Genomic DNA, 20,525 nt, shown 5'->3' on the forward strand with positions numbered 1-20,525 from the left:
CCTTGATTTGTTGCAACGTTTTGTAGCTGAGGGGGAGGCCCTCTTGTCGTAGACTGTGACAGTCATGAAACCTGGGTTCACAATTTTGAGCCGCAAATAAGACAACAGTCGATGAAATGGCGCTATTCTCACTCTCTACAGAAGAAAAAATTCAAAACAACTGCTTCCACCGATAAGGTCATGATCACCGTGTTCTGGGACTGTGAAGGTGTGATTCTCATTTATGTGATGCCAAGAGGCGGTACCATTAATTCAGAAGTATATGTCATCACATTAACAAAACTCAAGACGCGCTTCCGGTGACTTCGGCGTCACAGCAACACAGGAGATGTTTTGCTGCAACATGATAACACAAGTCTGAGGACTGCTGAACACATCGCAAAACGGGATTGGACAGTGTTACCCCATCCACCCTACAGCTCTGACCCAGCCCCTCGGACTTCCGCTTGTTTGGACCATTAAAGGAAGACATTTTGAGGATGATGAGAAGGTGATTCACACAGGACAAGGATTGGAGTGATGGGGCATACACGCCCTCGTTTCGCGCTGGAGGAAGGCCATAGAACAGGATGTAGATTACATGGAAAAATAGGGTGTGTAGATAAAACACCATTCTTTCGAGTGTGTAATTCTCATTATGTTCAATCAAGAATTGTTTAACAAAAAAAAAACAAAAAAGAACGCAGTGCATTACTTTCTGGGCAACCCTTGTACGTACTGGCATCTGTTTTATCAGTTTACTTCATGTTGTATAGTAGATAATGATTTGATAAAGTAAGTTTACTACACAAAATTATGAACCTCAGATTTAGCTTCATAACAATCGTACTAGTAAACTACTTTTGTATTAAATACTTTTAATTATTTCCATCTGGCATTTAAAAAATTAAATTAAGATACTTAATATTTCTTAGATTACGTGATGCCCAATAGTATTCCAACACTCGTTACTGACCGAAAGAGAAACCACGTAAATTCACATAGTTTCTTGAATTCAGGGCTGAGAAATGCAACAAATTAGACATGCCATCAACTTGGTTTACAGTACTCGATTTTCCACCATTACTGATTATTTTGCTCGTAGTTCCTCTTCTTGTGATGATTCAGTCTTAGTTTCTATTCCATATAACTAAAATTTTGCATTACCGTTACTTTACTTTCCTGAGACATTATTAACCGTTTTTCACATCGTTACTAGACACACATTAACACATATGGAGATCCGTACCTTGCTTTTGACAGTGGATGCTACATCTACATCAGTACTCCTAAAGCCGCCGGTTTGTGGCCGAGGTTACTTCTGGTAACACTAACTGGTCCCCCCTTCCCTGCTCCACTCGTGAATGGCTCATGGGAAGAATGATTGTCTTTAAGTCTTTGTATTGGCTCTAACTTGTCGAATTTCTCTAATTTTGGTGAAGCAACTAGAAATTTATTTCCAAATAATGTATTTCAAACAATCCTGTGCTGCATCAATTGCGGATAACACAGCATGGCGCTGTTCCTTCTGGTGCTATTTTTTGTCTGCTGTCGAATATAAAGTTGTACATTGTGCCTGAAGATAACATATCGAGCTAGTAATGATTCAGAAGGGAAATAGGATCTATGTTAATAACCAAAAAAGTAACATTTTCGACTTTCCGTAACAATTTTTATTTATTTATTATCTATTTTTGTAGTGAAACATGAAGAAACTGTTTCATTTAGTAATTATAGTCCTTTTTGCCATAAACTGATGAAAGATTGAGTTGAAGAATGTATCTGAAAGCGATCTCTATAAACTTAAAATTCATGATACAGTCATTACAGAAACAGCCATAGAAAATTGGCCCTTATTGCATGTTCATAGCCAGCCATCTGTTTCGAAGAACCTAGTTTTTTGAAGGAAGACACAGTCTTGTTGAAACTCCTTTTCTGGTGATATTGATAGCATTAGCTACTGATATTTTGTAGTGTGCCCAATCTTACATGAAACAGTGCATGGTCCTCCAAGGTTTACTCAGGGGCAGTTATTCTAGGTGTTGGACCACCCATGGTGTTGCAGTCATTAGTGTACGAGGACCCTTCCAGGCCACAACGAAACCGTTAGGCTCGGCATCCACAGTTTCAACTGTGTTTAGTTTACCCTCGCCCACGCAAGTAGGTACGCTGTTTATACAAACAGGACAGGTGTAAGGTAGAGGTAACGATCAAATATGCTCAACGATGACTCGTCAAACACGGTGAGAATAATCTCGTCAACAAGACTACCCCACAATGACTGCCACGGGATTTAAGTGGCCTGGCTAAGAACCAGGAGTAACGTGATCTCGGCAGTGGGTACAGTAGGAAGTTCAGAAGAAGGATGAAGTGGGGAGCAGAAGAACAATCATTTCTGTTTCACTCTTACACCCTGCAACTTCTCATGGTCTATGCTATAGCCTGCGGGAAAAATATTGCCTTACTAGTGCATTTCATTATCAGCCTTGTTGTTTCAATTGTTCACCGTTTATGGTACATCATACATAAGAAGTGGAATAAGCTGAATGTGCGTTTACGGTACAGATAGCGCGGGCTTCGAATAAGAAGTGAGCATTAATGGGAGCAGTGGGCGCCTGGGGAGAGGGAAGAACTCAGCTATAACGGAGCCGAGACAACAACAAATACCGCACAATCTGGATGGAGTCCAGGAAGCGAATACGCACAATAAACAGCTTGTAGCGCTCGAAGGAAAGGACTGGGTCGCTTGTCGAAATATAGTGCAGTGAAATGGAATCGACATCTCAGTCGATCACCCAAAATCGCACTATTAAACGACGAAGACATCAACAGCGACGCTCAATTGCTGCTGATTTGCCGATGAGGAAGTAACCTCAATGAAGCCCGCCCGGTTGGCCGTGCGGTCTTACGCGCGGCTTTCCGGGCGGGAAGGAGCGTCTGGTCCCCGGCACGAATCCGCCCGGCGGATTCTGTGGATGGTTTTTAGGCGGTTTTCCATCTGCCTTGGCGAATGCGGCTGGTTCCCCTTATTCCGCCTCAGTTACACTATGTCGGCGATTGCTGCCGCAAACAAGTTTTCCACATACGCGTACACCACCATTACTCTGCCACGCAAACATAGGGGCTACACTCGTCTGGTGTGAGACGCTCCCTGGGGGTCCACGGGGGGCCGAACCGGATAATAATCCTGGGTTCGGTGTGATGTGTGAAGTGAACTGCGGTAGTCATTGTGGGGTTGTGAACCACTGCAGCTGCGGCGGGGATGAAGCCACTCCGTCGTTTCTAGGTTCCCGGTTAACATACAATACAATACAGGAGAACCTCAATGAGTCACATTTATTGTTTGATAAAACAGATCGGCATAGGTATACCAGTTGGAGACTGCTGAAGAACAGGCACAACAAACATTAATGGAAGAGATGGCCACAACTCTACATTGCAGGGGATGTTTTCAAGGCGTTGTCTAGCAAAAATGACCCAATTTGTAATGAAGCCTTTGACCGATCTGATTTGGACTGCAAAAGTGAATGGCTCTATTCAAAGCGGATAACAAAGACGTTCAGTTGGATAATGCACTTTAGCGCACTTCCATAAATGTCTGCCGAGGAAGAGTGAGAAGAAAACTTCAAACTACTTCTCTTGTTCCAACCGAAACTGTGCAGGGCCGCTTACATCGCTATGCCATAATACACGTCAGTGGTGAAGCACTGTGCACTGTATGACTCCGTACGACCGGGGTGACCTGTCAGTAGCTGAGTTGCTTCCAACCCCGATAACAGCTGTGGTGCTAGCAAGTGGTCACGATGGGACTCGACGGGGTATAATATCCAAAAAAACTGGGAAGACGGCATCAGTTCTCTCGCTAGTAAGTGAGTGTACAAATGAAGGGTGTGGGTGTGGGTCGTCTCGAGTCACTGTACCCTCCCCACTTCCTGGAGTCACTACCAGCCGTGCAGAGCCTTGCCGACGGGCTTCTTGTAGGAGTCTGTGTGGTGGTCGTGCTGGTGCTGGTGCTGGCGCTCCCTCTGCTTGTCATGCGGCCAGAAGGAGGCGGCGTCCCGGCGCCTGGCCAGCCACTCCGCGGACCAGTAGCAGCCGGCGGCCACAGCCAGCAGGCCGGCCATCAGCCACAGCTTGACGTGCGTGCACAGCACCGGGCTGTACGCGTACGACACGATGAAGCCCACGCTCTCGAACACCCGGAAGTTGCTGTACGCCGCTTGCTCGTTGCCGCGGAACATGATGCCGAACAGTGCTGCGGACAAAGAAAACACACCGGTTTCTCGTTACACGAGAAATGCACATTGAGCATACGGGGTAGGTCCCAAAAGTTTCGTGAATAAATATTTTCAAAGAGATTTACCGCTTTTAACGTGAAAAACATTAAAAATGTCAAAGCAATTTCCTTCCATGAAACTTCCTGGCAGATTAAAACTGTGTCCTGGACCGAGACTCGAAGTCGGGACCTTTGCCTTTCGCGGGCAAGTGCGTGAGTCGTGCTTGGGTAGCTCAGATGGTAGAGCACACAGTTGAAATCTACAGGAAGTTTCATATCAGCACACACTGCAGAGTGAAAATCTCATTCTGGAAACATCCCCCAGGCTGTGGCTAAGCCATGTCTCCGCAATATCCTTTCTTCCAGGAGTGCTAGTTCTGCAAGGTTCGCAGGAGAGCTTCTGTGAAGTTTGGAAGGTAGGAGACAAGGTACTGGCGGAAGTAAAGCTCTGAAGACGGGGAGTTAGTCGTGCTTGGGTAGCTCAGATGGTAGAGCACTTGCCCGCGAAAGGCAAAGGTTCCGAGTTCGAGTCTCGGTCCGGCACACAGTTTAAATTTACCAGGAAGTTTAATACCAGCGCACACTCCGCTACAGAGTGAAAATCTCATTCTGGAAACATCCCCCAGGCTATGGCTAAGCCATGTCTCCGCAATATCCTTTCTTCCAGGAGTGCTAGTTCTGCAAGGTTCGCAGGAGAGCTTCTGTGGAAAGTAGGAGGCGAGGTACTGGTGGAAGTAAAGCTGTAAGGACGGGGAGTTAGTCGTGCTTGGGTAGCTCAAATGGTAGAGCACTTTCCCGTGAATGGCAAAGGTCCCGAGTTCGAGTCTCGGTCCGGCACATAGTTTTAATCTGCCTGGAAGTTTCATATCAGCGCACACTCCGCTGCAGAGTGAAAATCTCGTTCTGGAAACATTCCTCAGGCTGTGGCTAAGCCATGTCTCCGCAATATCCTTTCTTTCAGGAGTGCAAGTTCTGCAAAGTTCTGCAGGAGAGCTCCTGTAACGTTTGGAAGGTAGGAGACGAGGTACTGGCAGAAGTACTGGCATGAGAAAGACCCGGCGACATTGCTGGCCCAAGTAGGGCTTGGCAAACACGAAGACAACCATTAGAAACTCTCGCCACATGCGGGTGGGCATTAACTTGCTAAAATGTAAGTCCAGAATGGCTTGCCTTAAAGGACAACAGAATGGGGCATAGAATATCATCGACGTACCTCTGTGGTATAAGGATGAAGCAGGTGACAACCAAAGGGGTCCTGATACGAAAAGAAATGGCACTGACCATCACTCCTGATTGTGGGCTGTGTCTCCAGACACCTCTTTGCTGGTCATCAGGGCTCAGTTCGAACTGAAGACAGTTCTACTCCAGTCAATGAGATTACAGGCCGAAGACATGTCTGGATGTGCCCAGGACAGCGTAGGAATAACAACCTATTTTTGCCCGCCCTATGGCCAGACTACCAGAAGGACGATCTGTGGTGCCACTTTTTTTCATAATAGGACCGCTCTGGTGGTCATCTGTGACGCCATTAAAGCACAGTGGTACGTCGACAATTTTCTACGCCCCGTTTTGTTGTCTTTCATGGCAAGCCATCCTAGGCTTACATTTCTATAAGATAATGTTCGCCCGCACACGGCGAGAGTTTGTCTTTGTCGTTGCCAAACCGTACCTTGGCCAGAAATGTTGCCGGATCTCTCCCCAGTTGAGAACGTTTGGAGCACAAGGGCGTTGCTCTCCAACGATCTCGGAATTTTGGCGATCCAATGCGCCAGTTGTACAGAATTTGATACTTTATCCCTCAGGAGGATACCCAACAACTCTATCAAGCAATGCCAAGCCGAATAACTGCTTGTATAAAGGTCAGAGATGGTCCAACACGTTACTGACTTGCTTAATTTGCAAAGTTCATTCTCTTCAACAGATCATCCAAATGTATTGAAATCGTAATCATTTGTCTGTACATGTAAATCAATCTACCGACTTCTGTCTCATTCGGATAATTCCTTTGTGTGTATCACTGGCCTCTTTAACACCTTTTAACTTGTCCCCACCTACTCCGTTGCCCATGCGACTGGCACATGGGATATTCTTCCTGGAGCATCCTTCGTAACACGTATTTGCAATAATAACCAAAATGTTCTTGGAGTTTACGACTTTCATTTGGCCTGATAATCCACTTCTCCCATTCCGCCTACATCCCACTCGGTCTGTCCTATACAAGGCACTAGGGACTCGCCTTTCATCCTCTACGTCTACATCTACATATATACTCTCCTAATCAACAAGCGGTGTGTGGCGGAGGGCACAATTCGAGCCAAAGTCATATCCCCCCTCCCCCTCCCCCTCTGTTCCACTCGCGGATCGCGCGAGGGACAAACGACAGTCTGAACGGCTCAGTACGAGCTCTTATTTCCCTTATCTTTGAATGATGATCATTGCGCGATATGAAAGTTGGTGGTAATAATATATGCTCTACATCATCGGCGAAGATCGGATGTTGAAATTTAGTGAGCAGCCCCTTCCGTTTAGCGCTTCGACTATCTGCAAGTGTGTCCCACTTCAAACTCTTTATGAGATTTGTAACGCTCTCGCGATGGCTAAATGTACCAGTCACGAATCTTGCCGCTCTTCTCTGGACCTCCTTAATCTCTTGAATCAGACGCTACTGGTAAGGGTCCCATACAGACGAACAATACTCTAAGACTGAACGAACTAACGTATTGTAAGCTATTTCCTTTGTTGAAGGATTGCATCGCTTCAGGATTCTACCAATAAACCGCAATCTAGAGTTCGCCTTACCCGTTACTTGTGTAATCAGATCATTCCATTTGAGATCATTTCGAATAGTCACACCCAGATACTTCACTGACGTTACCGCTTCCAAAGACTGATCATTTACTTTGTACTCATACATTAATGGGGATTGTCGCCTTGTTATACGCAGTAGGTTACACTTACTAATATTGAGAGATAACTGCCAGTCATTACACCACGCATTTATTTTCTGCAAATCCTCACTGATTTGTTCACAAATTTCGTGTGATACTACTTTCCTGTAGACTACAGCATCATCGGGAAACAGTCTAAGGCCGCTGTCAATACCATCAACCAGATAGTTTATGTAAATCGTAAAAAGCAGAGGACCTATTATGCTGCCCTGGGGCACACCTTAACTTACTCTTTCTTGTTTCTGTTAAAGTTACCCCGTTCAGGACGACATACTGCTCCCTGTCTGTTAGAAAACTTTCTATCCAACCGCATATGTCACTGGATAGACCGTAAGTGCGCACTTTTTGTACCAAGCTGCAGTGCGGAACTGAGTCGAACGCCTTTCAAATAATATGGCATCAACCTGGGAGCCGGTATCTAGGGCCTGTTGTATATCATGCACAAAGAGGGCCAGCTGTGTCTCGCATGCCTGCTGTTTCCTAAAACCATGCTGGTTTCAGCAGATGAGCTCCTCAGAGTCTCGAAACGTCATTATGTCTGAACACAAAATACACTCCTGGAAATGGAAAAAAGAACACATTGACCCCGGTGTGTCAGACCCACCATACTTGCTCCGGACACTGCGAGAGGGCTGTTCAAGCAATGATCACACGCACGGCACAGCGGACACACCAGGAACCGCGGTGTTGGCCGTCGAATGGCGCTAGCTGCGCAGCATTTGTGCACCGCCGCCGTCAGTGTCAGCCAGTTTGCCGTGGCATACGGAGCTCCATCGCAGTCTTTAACACTGGTAGCATGCCGCGACAGCGTGGACGTGAACCGTATGTGCAGTTGACGGACTTTGAGCGAGGGCGTATAGTGGGCATGCGGGAGGCCGGGTGGACGTACCGCCGAATTGCTCAACACGTGGGGCGTGAGGTCTCCACAGTACATCGATGTTGTCGCCAGTGGTCGGCGGAAGGTGCACTTGCCCGTCGACCTGGGACCGGACCGCAGCGACGCACGGATGCACGCCAAGACCGTAGGATCCTACGCAGTGCCGTAGGGGACCGCACCGCCACTTCCCAGCAAATTAGGGACACTGTTGCTCCTGGGGTATCGGCGAGGACCATTCGCAACCGTCTCCATGAAGCTGGGCTACGGTCCCGCACACCGTTAGGCCGTCTTCCGCTCACGCCCCAACATCGTGCAGCCCGCCTCCAGTGGTGTCGCGACAGGCGTGAATGGAGGGACGAATGGAGACGTGTCGTCTTCAGCGATGAGAGTCGCTTCTGCCTTGGTGCCAATGATGGTCGTATGCGTGTTTGGCGCCGTGCAGGTGAGCGCCACAATCAGGACTGCATACGACCGAGGCACACAGGGCCAACACCCGGCATCATGGTGTGGGGAGCGATCTCCTACACTGGCCGTACACCACTGGTGATCGTCGAGGGGACACTGAATAGTGCACGGTACATCCAAACCGTCATCGAACCCATCGTTCTACCATTCCTAGACCGGCAAGGGAACTTGCTGTTCCAACAGGACAATGCACGTCCGCATGTATCCCGTGCCACCCAACGTGCTCTAGAAGGTGTAAGTCAACTACCCTGGCCAGCAAGATCTCCGGATCTGTCCCCCATTGAGCATGTTTGGGACTGGATGAAGCGTCGTCTCACGCGGTCTGCACGTCCAGCACGAACGCTGGTCCAACTGAGGCCCCAGGTGGAAATGGCATGGCAAGCCGTTCCACAGGACTATATCCAGCATCTCTACGATCGTCTCCATGGGAGAATAGCAGCCTGCATTGCTGCGAAAGGTGGATATACACTGTACTAGTGCCGACATTGTGCATGCTCTGTTGCCTGTGTCTATGTGCCTGTGGTTCTGTCAGTGTGATCATGTGATGTATCTGACCCCAGGAATGTGTCAATAAAGTTTCCCCTTCCTGGGACAATGAATTCACGGTGTTCTTATTTCAATTTCCAGGAGTGTATGTTCCATGATTCTACAACAAATCGATGTCAGTGAAATTGGCCGGTAATTGTGTGCATCCGATTTTCTACCCTTTTTATAGGTTGCTATGACCTGGGCCTTCTTCCAGTTTTGTGGAACTTTCCGCCGTTCCAATGATCTCTGATAGATGATGGATAAGAATGGTGCTATATTTGTAGCATAGTCAACATAAAATCTTACGAGGATACCGTCTGGGCCAGATGCCTTTCTGCCGTCTAAGGATCTTGACTGCTTTACAATCCCAGATACACTAAACTCTACGTCAGTTATCCTTTCGTTTGTTAGATATTTGAAATGGGGAATAGTGCTGTAGTCCTCTATCGTAAACGAGTCGTGGACAGTAAAAAGCAAGACAAAATGAATGTACAGACCAGTCTAAAGAAATATATGAGGCGCAGGAAAAGCTGCAATCTGAGGGACCAGAAAGAAACTCTCTCGTTGTTGCCTGCTGTAGTTTACAAGAGAGTGAGGTACATCTACAAAGAGCAGTAGCCTAGACTACATATGTAATTTCAGTATTTTCCATACAAGGACTTAGATTATGTTTTATAAAGGAGAAGGCCATCCATGTTGGAAATTAAAGTGGTAATGTTTCAGAACAATTTCCTTATTTTAACTTTCTAGGGTGTAATGTAAGCTGCCAACTTGAAAATAATGTACCGAATAAATTAAATATACATCACATAATGTGTCATAAAGTACAAGAACACTAGGCACCATAGTACGGGAGGAAACAAAACGAAAAATTTATAGTATAATGGCCGTACCTGTTCTGACATAAGGCGCGAAGTCGTGGACAGTAAAAAGCAAGACAAAATGAATGTACAGACCAGTCTAAAGAGATATATGAGGCGCACGAAAAGCTGCAGTCTGAGGGTCCAGAAAGAAACTGCGACATCACAGATGAGTTAGGAGTTTTTTCATTTAACGGATTAATAAAAGGAAACAGACTAAGGTGGGTGTAACGTACTGGCATCATGGTGCCAGAAGGAAGCATAACAACACAAGTATTCAACTACAAACAGGAAAACAAGACCAGAGAAAACCACGGAAGAAATGGCTAAAATGAGGTTGGAGTAGGTGAGGAGCGTACTCCATAAACTCAGTACATGGCCCTATACAGAGCGCATAACAAACTCAAAGTATCTGTAAATGAGTAGTGAATCTAAGCTGAAGTGGCATTATGGCACAAGGATACTTGCTAACAGCATGTTATGCCCTTAAGAGTCCTTTCTCATCAGTGTGCAACAGCAGTGTCTTTCAGTTACAAACTATTAACATGTACACTAAATCTTAGCTATGGAATTCTTTTTTGGGGAATAGATGCACAAAATATTAAGATGGTTTTCAAGTGAATCCCTAGCGCCTTGTATAGGACGGACCGAGAGCGATGTAGGCGGAATGGAAGTGGATTATCAGGCGGAAAGAAGAAAATAAAAGAAAACTGAGTATCTGTTATATGACGATCAGTTCGGCATTAGAAAAAAAAGGTATAGACACCAGAGAGGCAGTTCTGACGTTTCGCTTGATCACGGAAATAACGACTTCAGAAAAGTTAAGACACCCACATAGGATTTGTCGATCTACAGGAATCATTCGTAAACGTAAAACGGTGCGAGGTGTACGAAATTCTCAGAAAAATAAGTATAAGGCGCAGAGAGGCAGGTAATATGCACTAAGTTGACAAAAGGCATTCGATATCACCTCATATCGTGTCGGATTTCCTTTTTCTCGGATAGTGCAGCAACTTGACGTGCCATGGACTCAAGTCGTTGGGAGTCCCCTGCAGAGATATTGAGCCATGCTGTCTCCATAGCCGTCTTTAATTGCGAAAGTGTTGCCTGTGCAGGAGTTTCTGCACCAACTGACCTCTCCATTACGTCCCATAAACGTTCGATGGAATTCATGTCTGCGATCTTCTTGTGTGATCCAATGAAGTGGAGGGCTATGCCGGCGGTGGTGTAACTACCGGGAGGGCCTCCCAAGCCGGACAGGTCTCCATAGAGGATCCAGACAAAGTGTGTCTCACAACGTCCCGTATAGTGTCCTGTCCCATCCTATTCTGTTCTGTCCCATCCTATACATTCCCTTCATTTCCTTTTCCTCCTTGTGATTGTGTGGCAGCAGACACAGTCCCCTAATGTGGACAGCGGAAGATCCTTGGAAACCAGAACAACGTTGATGCACATAGGCCTTACTGCGAAGGGATGGATAGCGTTCTGTAGTCGTGGTGAAGACAAGCTATCTAAGGGGTAAGGCCCTGAAATAAAACCTTGGCAGGTGTCCAGGCCATGAGGTGGCAGCCCCACCAGGACACTCGGGGGCTGTGGGCTGATAACCCGCACCACCAAAAAACACATATCACAGAAACTAAAAGGAGAAACAGCCGGATGGATCTTAAGGATATGACCTTTGGCCTGAAAAGGAAAACCCGTATCGGTTTTTGGAATGTAAGGACGTTGAGAGAGGCAGGAAGGCTAAGACAAGTTGAAAAAGAGATGGAGAATTATCGACTAGATATATTGGGACTAAGTGAAGTAAGGTGGCCAGAATCTGGGGAATTCCAAACACAAAATGGTGGAGTGTTGCTGTATGCAGGTCAGACCGGTGAGGACGCGATGCACAAGAATGGTGTAGGGCTCTTACTATCTAAAAGCAGCAAGAAGAGCCTACTGGAGTGGAAACCAGTCTCAGAACGGATAATAACTGCACGCTTTAAAACAAATGTGCGATATGTCACTGTAATTCAATGCTATGCACCTACTGAAATAGCTAAAGGAGAATTAAAAGATGCATTTTATACAGAGCTTAACGGAGTTCTTAGACAGATAAATTCTAGGGACATAAAAATTTTAATGGGTGACTTGAACGCAAAAGTTGGTTCAGAAAATGAAGGGCTTGAACATATCATGGGCGTGCATGGCATGGGGATCAGTAATGTAAAAGGTGAACTGTTGATAGATACATGCGCTCAACATGACCTAGTCATTGGAGGCACATTGTTTCCACATCGTAACTGCCATAAGATAACATGGGTTTCTCCAGACCACGTTACCGAAAATCAAATAGACCACATAGTCATAAGCCGCAAGTTCAGACACTCTCTGTTAGATGTCAGAAATAGAAGAGGGGCAGACGTTGGAAGTGACCACCACCTAGTTTTGGCGGAATTCAGACTGAAGATAGTGGCAAATAGAACCAAGCTCAATCATAGGTGTAAGAAAATAGAGGTGGAAAGATTAAAAGACCAACAGATCAAAGAAACATTTGCCCTTGAACTACAAAACAGATTCCAGGTCCTCTCTGAAGAAAACTTTATGGAAGAGGGAATTGAAACGTGCTGGCAAAAAATCAAGAACTGTTATTTAGATGTGGGAGAAAAAATCTTAGGATTTAAGGCACATCAAAGGAAGGAATGGATCTCCGATGCTATGTGGAATAAAATCAGCCACAGGAAAGAACTAAAACTTATGTTAAATTTTTGTAAAACAAGAGCGCAGAAGAGCGAAGCGCATAAAGAATACATGGAGGCAAACAAAAAAGTGAAAACATTGCTACGTCGAGATAAAAGGAAATGGATAGATGAGCAAGCAAAATTAGCAGAAGAGGCAGCAAGACAAGGAAATATGAAAGACCTCTACAACATTACCAAACGGTTGTCAATGAAGAACTTCAGACATGAAGGACCAGTTAAGAACAAGAATGGTGTGATGCTTACAACTCAACAGGCACAGCTACAGAGATGGGAGGAGCACTTCAGGGAACTGTTAAATTGTGAAGATAACCAAGAGAAACAAGTACGAGATGTTCCAGAGGAAGTCGAAGAAGACCAAAATATAAATTTGCAGTGCCCCACAATGGACGAAATTAGGATTGCCTTGAAAACACTAAAAAATACAAAGGCTCCAGGCCTAGACAACATAGCACCGGAGCTCTAAAAAGCCGATAATGAAAGTACTGTTAAAATGCTCCATCCTTTGCTGAAGCATATTTGGCTTAAAGAGAAATCTCCAAAGGAGTGGAAAATTGGCTTGGTGGTAAAGCTCCCAAAAAAGGGAAATTTGTCAGACTGTAACAACTGGCGTGGTATTACATTATTGTCAGTGCCCAGTAAGGTCCTCACCAGAATTATTTTAAACAGAATTAAAGAATCCCTTGAAAAGCGACTGCGTAAAGAACAGGCCGGTTTTAGGGCACAACGCAGCTGTGTTGATCTTATTAACACTCTTAGGATCATCTTAGAGCAAAGCAAAGAATTCCAAGCAACCATGTACCTGGCATTCATTGATTTTCAAAAGGCCTTCGATTCCGTGAAACATAAAGTGCTCTGGCAGGTGTTGCGGAAGTATGGCATACCACAGAAGATCTTAAACATCATAAAAGATCTATATGATGGCTACGAATGCTGCATACTCCACAAGGGAAATATGACAGAGCCCATAAAAGTAACAACTGGAGTCCGGCAGGGTTGCATTTTGTCACCAACACTTTTTCTACTCATTCTAGACTCTGTTATGAGAAGAGTTACAGCAGGCAGGAGACGAGGAATCCAGTGGGGGATCCACGAACGTCTGGAGGATTTGGATTTTGCAGACGACATAGTTTTATTAGCTCCAAGGCTGACTGATATGCAAGCTAAATTAAGCTTGCTGAAAGAAGAAGCAGAGACTGCTGGCCTCAAGATAAATACAGGCAAAACAAAGGAAATGAGAGTAAATTCAGGTAACATGGAGATGCCCCTGTTAATAGGTGAGCAGCGAGTGGAGACTGTCAACTCATTCCTGTATCTGGGTAGTATAGTGGCGGAAGATGGTGGAGCTGGAGATGACGTGAAAAACCGCATTAAAAAGGCAAATGCTGCCTTCATACAATTGTATACAATATGGAAAAATAGAAATATCACATACAAAACAAAAATCCGTATTTTTAATACAAATGTGAAGGCTGTCCTTCTGTACGCCAGTGAAAGCTGGAAAATGGATAAAAAGATAACAACCCAGTTACAAAGCTTCATAAATAGATGTCTTCGACGCATCATGAATATCTGGTGGCCAGAAAAAATATGTAATGAGGAGCTCTGGCGAATAACAAACCAGATACCTATAGAAGATCAGATACGAGAGAGAAAGTGGGGCTGGTTGGGGCACACCTTGAGAAAACCAGATGGAGCCATCGAGAAGAAAGCATTGGAATGGAATCCCCAGGGAACAAGGAAGAGAGGAAGACCAAGGGGCACATGGAAGAGGACAGTGGAATGGGAAGCAAAAAGAGTTGGCAAGACCTGGGCAGAATTGAGGCAAATGGCCAAAGACAGAGACGGATGGCGAGTTCTCCTGTATGCCCTATGCCCCCATAGGGGCCAAAGGAATTAAGTCAAGTAAGTCAAGTCATCTTCGAATTCGAATTGTCCGGAATATTCTTCAAACCAATCGCAAACAATTGTGGCCTGGTGACATTGCACTTTGTCATCGTTGTTTGGGAACCTGAAGTCCATGAATGACTGCAAATGGTCTCCAAGTAGCAGAATATAACTATTCCCAGTCAGTGATCGGTTCAGTTAGTCAAATTCCATGTAAACATAGCCCATACCATTTTGCACAATGTCTTGCTGACAACTTGGGTCCATGGCTTTGTACTATCTGCGGCACTCCCGAATCCTACCGTCAGCTCTTACCAACTGAAGTCAGGACTCATCTGACAAGGTCATGGTTGTCCAATCGTCTGGGGCCCAACCGATATAGTCTTGGGTTGCAGGCGATGTCGTCCTGCTGGCAAAGGCACTGGAATCGGTCGTCTGCTCCCACAGCCTATCAACGGCAAAATTTCGCCGGGCTGTTCTAACAGATACGTTCGTCGTACATTCCACATTGATTTATGCGGTTATTTCACGCAGTGTTGCTTGTCTATTATCACTAACAACTCTACAAAAACACCGTTGCTCTCGATCGTTAAGTGAAGGCCGTCGGCCACTGTATTGTCCATGGTCAGAGTTAATGCTTGAAATATGGTATTCTGGGCTGACTCTTGACACTTTGGATCTCGGAATATTGAATTCCCTAACGATTTCTGAAATGGAATGTCCCATACATCTAGCTCCAACTTTCACTCCGCGTTCAAAGGTTGTTAATTCCCGTCGTGCGGCCATTATGACGTCGGAATCCTTTTCACATGAATCACATGAGTGCAAATGACATCTCCGCCACGGACTGCTCTTTTATACCTCGTATATGCGATACTGTCGCCATCTGTATAGGTGCGCATTGCTAACCTGCGATTTTTTCTCACCTCAGTGTACAGTCTGGATAAGAATCAAGAAGAAACAACAAAAATGCAAGACGAGAAACGTAGTGTTCGCATTAAAAATGGTGTAAGAGATAGGCGTAGTCTTTCTCATTTTCTGTTCTACATGTACATCAAAGAAGCAATGACGGAGTAAAATAAAGGTTCAGCAGTTGGACTGTGTTACAGGACATTCGTAATAACATTTGCTGATGATATTTTTATCCTCTGTGCGAGTGAGGAAGAGTTAAGGACCTGCTGAATTGAATGAAAAGTTTAATGAGCTCAAAATACGGAGTGAGAGTAAACCAAAGAAAGGGGATAACAATGAGCCGCAGCAGAAATGAGATTAGTTGAGAAACTTAACATTAAAACTGAGGACCACGTAGTAGGCGAAGTGAAGCGATTCTGTGCAACACAACACTGCAGGGACGACGCAAGAAGGAGGATATTAGCAAAGGAAAAGAGGGATTATTTGCTAAAAGAAGTCTACTAATATGGAACATTTTATTTGAGGAAGAAATTCCTGGGGATGTACGCCTGAAGCACGGTATTGTATGTAAGTCCGTTATGGACTGTGGGTAAACTGGAAAAAAAGAGAATGTAAGTGGTGTTACAAACGACCTTGAGCATTAATTGGGCTGATAATGTGAGAAAATAGGAGGTGCTTTGCTAAATCTGTAGGATCTGGAATGTGCGGAAAACACTGATTAGAAGAAGGGACTGAATGACAGGATATGTATTAAGCCATCAAGAAATAGCTTCCATGGTATTAGGCATTCATAGATGGCAAAAACGGTAGGGAAACACAGAGATCGAGATATACACCATAAATAATCAAGTCGCACTCTGACACAGCCAATCGATCCGGCTCTTATTTGGCAGGTCGCTTGTGTACAACCTAAAATGAAACACTCTGAGATATTTTCACTCAGCACCCCCCACCCCCCCGTTTTTTGGAAAACTACCCTTAACGTTCACGACGCGCAATCGATTCAGAGTTGACGAGATAGGTAGATCATTGAAAACTGAGCATTTTTCATCAACATATTTTCCCATAAGTCGAGGAAAGAACACATTTGAAATGATTATCGGTATTGTCGTTGGGTGCGTAAGCGCGGAGTCGGGCAGAAGTAGGCCGAGAGAGTTGTTCTACATCTACATCTACATCCATACTCCGCAAGCCACCTGACGGTGTGTGGCGGAGGGTACCTTCAGTACCTCTATCGGTTCTCCCTTCTATTCCAGTCTCGTATTGTTCGTGGAAAGAAGGATTGTCGGTATGCCTCTGTGTGGGCTCTTATCTCTCTGATTTTATCCTCATGGTCTCTTCGCGAGATATACGTAGGAGGGAGCAATATACTGCTTGACTCTTCTGTGAAAGTATGTTCTCGAAACTTTGACAAAAGCCCGTACCGAGCTACTGAGCGTCTCTCCTGCAGAGTCTTCCACTGGAGTTTATCTATCATCTCCGTAACGCTTTCGCGATTACTAAATGATCCTGTAACGAAGCGCGCTGCTCTCCGTTGGATCTTCTCTATGTCTTGTATCAACCCTATCTGGTACGGATCCCACACTGCTGAGCAGTATTCAAGCAGTGGGCGAACAAGCGTACTGTAACCTACTTCCTTTGTTTTCGGATTGCATTTCCTTAGGATTCTTCCAATGAATCTCAGTCTGGCATCTGCTTTACCGACAATCAACATTATATGATCATTCCATTTTAAATCACTCCTAATGCGTACTCCCAGATAATTTATGGTATTAACTGCTTCCAGTCGCTGACCTGCTATTTTGTAGCTAAATGATAAAGGATCTATCTTTCTGTGTATTCGCAGCACATTACACTTGTCTACATTGAGATTCAGTTGCCATTCCCTGCACCATGCGTCAATTCGCTGCAGATCCTCCTGCATTTCAGTACAATTTTCCATTGTTACAACCTCTCGATACACCACAGCATCATCTGCAAAAAGCCTCAGTGAACTTTCGATGTCATCCACCAGGTCATTTATGTATATTGTGAATAGCAACGGTCCTATGACACTCCCCTGCGGCACACCTGAAATTACTCTTACTTCGGAAGACTTCTCTCCATTGAGAATGACATGCTGCGTCCTGTTATCTAGGAACTCCTCAATCCAATCACACAATTGGTCTGATAGTCCATATGCTCTTACTTTGTTCAATAAACGACTGTGGGGAACTGTATCGAACGCCTTGCGGAAGTCAAGAAACACGGCATCTACCTGTGAACCCGTGTCTATGGCCCTCTGAGTCTCGTGGACGAATAGCGCGAGCTGGGTTTCACACGACCGTCTTTTTCAAAACCCATGCTGATTCCTACAGAGTAGATTTCTAGTCTCCAGAAAAGTCATTATACTCGAACACAATACGTGTTCCAAAATTCTACAACTGATCGACGTTAGAGATATAGGTCTATAGTTCTGCACATCTGTTCGACGTCCCTTCTTGAAAACGGGGATGACCTGTGCCGTTTTCCAATCCTTTGGAACGCTACGCTCTTCTAGAGACCTACGGTACACCGCTGCAAGAAGGGGGGCAAGTTCCTTCGCGTACTCTGTGTAAAATTGAACTGGTATCCCATCACGTCCAGAGGCCTTTCCTCTTTTGAGCGATTTTAATTGTTTCTCTATCCCTCTGTCGTCTATTTCGATATCTACCATTTTGTCATCTGTGCGACAATCTAGAGAAGGAACTACAGTGCAATCTTCCTCTGTGAAACAACTTTGGAAAAAGACATTTAGTATCTCGGCCTTTAGTCTGTCATCCTCTGTTTCAGTACCATTTTGGTCACAGAGTGTCTGGACATTTTGTTTTGATCCACCTACCGCTTTGACATAAGACCAAAATTTCTTAGGATTTTCTGCCAAGTCAGTACATAGAATTTTACTTTCGAATTCATTGAACGCCTCTCGCATAGCTCTCTTCACACTACATTTCGCTTCGCGTAATTTTTGTTTGTCTGCAAGGCTTTGGCTATGTTTATGTTTGCTGTGAAGTTCCCTTTGCTTCCGCAGCAGTTTTCTAACTCGGTTGTTGAACCACGGTGGCTCTTTTCCATCTCTTGCTTGGCACATACTCATCTAACGCATATTGTACGATGGTTTTGAACTTTGTCCACTGATCCTCAACACTATCAGTACTTGAGACAAAACTTTTGTGTTGAGCCAACAGGTACTCTGAAATCTGCTTTTTGTCACTTTTTCTAAACAGAAAAATCTTCCTACCCTTTTTAATATTCCTATTTACGGCTGAAATCATCGATGCCGTAACCGCTTTATGATCACTGAGTCCCTGTTCTGCGTTAACTTTTTCAAATAGTTCGGGTCTGTTTGTCACCAGAAGGTCTAATATGTTATCGCCACGAGTCGGTTCTCTGTTTAACTGCTCAAGGTAGTTTTCAGATAAAGCACTTAAAAAAATTTCACTGGATTCTTTGTCCCTGCCACCCGTTATGAACGTCTGAGTCTCCCAGTCTATATCCGGCAAATTAAAATCTCCACCCAGCGACAAGTGGTCAAATGCAGACGCGGTGCTTGGGAATGTAACGAATAAACTGCAAGATTTTAAATATGCGGCCATGCTTATTATGTGGTTGTAATTGGACACAGTACATTTTCATCAAGAGGGATTAATATACAAGAAGAGTACTGTGGGCCCAAAATTTGTTTTGTGGAGCGACAATAAAGAAGAGCCTGTTGTCATCCATTACCAACGAATAATGGCTTACATCGCATCAGCAGCGACTCATCAAAGTAAGATCCGACTAGTTTCGTATTTAGATTGTACAAGGTTAGCCAGCGAAGTAGTTTTTCTTAATTGAGTGGCCGAGCGGTTCTAGGCGCTTCAGTCTGGAACCGGGTGACCGCTACTGTCGGACGTTCGAACCTGCCTCGGGCATGGATGTGTGTGATGACCTTAGGTTGGTTAGGTTTAAGTAGTTCTAAGTTCTAGGGGGCTGAAGACCTCAGATGTTAAGCCCTATAGTGCGCAGAGCCATTTCTTTCTTAACTGAATAACGGAGTGCTTAGTGCAGCAACTGTTATAATGTAATTGAACTTTACCTCAGTCATTTACCTAATAGGGCTCTGTCTTATCACCATTACTGACTCCAAGAACACCACCAGTGGGGAAGTGATGAGCTTATTTAATTTCGGTGCCTAAAATAAACAAGTGCAGTTTACTAAACCGAGAACTAAATAAAACTGTCATTTAACTGCAGTGAACTCTGTTGCTTGGCAGAACAACTACTTAAAGAATAATGACTAAAAATAAAAGAGTAAAAGCATAATTTAAATGAACGTTGACAAAATATTACTTCAGAATAATACATTTCATGTTTTTGTGTGCATTGCAAACTCTGCTCTCACTTGCAAATTACATGACAGAGTAGCGTAAAATTACTTATCCTTCACTAAATCAAAAATTACAAACTTTCCAAGTATTTGTGAACATTTGCATTTCTAAAATCAGCAACAGTTTTCATTATAGTGAGTAACACTAAGTTATTCATTACGTGAAATGTTTTCCAAACAATTAACTTTTACGTGCATGGGTTCAGTACAAATTATTATGCTGGCCTTCTGATTAACGTTAAGTCAAGGTATTAATTGTGTTTTTACATATGAGTTTGAGTTAGTACTATTGGTTCCTTTCTCGTCTGATCACAATTCAGTGATTAGTTCGTAATTACAGGCTATAAACAATTAACAATCATACAATAATTTTTGTTCACACAGTGAGATAGCGGCCATTCTTGAGTAATTTGCAATCTAAAATTATAACGGATTTATTCATTTAATCCAGACTTCACTAACTGTTTCTTATTTATTCCTCTTATGTCAAAATTTCTTTCGATCATTATCGTGCAAAAGAAGTCGCGCGATAACGATTCGGTTATATCTGCACTTATCCTGATTTTCGTTATTGTCCGGACCAGATGCCTTTCCCAAACAATAGGAAATATTAGGTGCACGTGCCATTTAAAAATCTTAACTAACAGGAAGTGTAGGTCTGTAATAAC

At 44.4% G+C, this 20,525-nt stretch overlaps 1 protein-coding gene across 1 annotated transcript in view; it reads right to left on the reverse strand.

Moving 5' to 3' along the window:
• Window positions 1-689: 689 nt before the first annotated feature.
• The window catches only part of LOC126168763 (protein unc-93 homolog A-like), a 334,913-nt gene continuing 315,077 nt past the window's right edge, over window positions 690-20,525 (reverse strand). The window contains exon 6 of the mRNA XM_049920584.1: window positions 690-4,234. Coding sequence (XP_049776541.1) covers window positions 3,921-4,234 — 314 coding nt within the window. The 3' untranslated portion in view covers window positions 690-3,920. The remainder of the gene's footprint in view (window positions 4,235-20,525) is intronic.

The sequence above is a fragment of the Schistocerca cancellata genome, chromosome 1, assembly GCF_023864275.1.
Source record: "Schistocerca cancellata isolate TAMUIC-IGC-003103 chromosome 1, iqSchCanc2.1, whole genome shotgun sequence".
Classification (NCBI taxonomy): domain Eukaryota; kingdom Metazoa; phylum Arthropoda; class Insecta; order Orthoptera; family Acrididae; genus Schistocerca; species Schistocerca cancellata.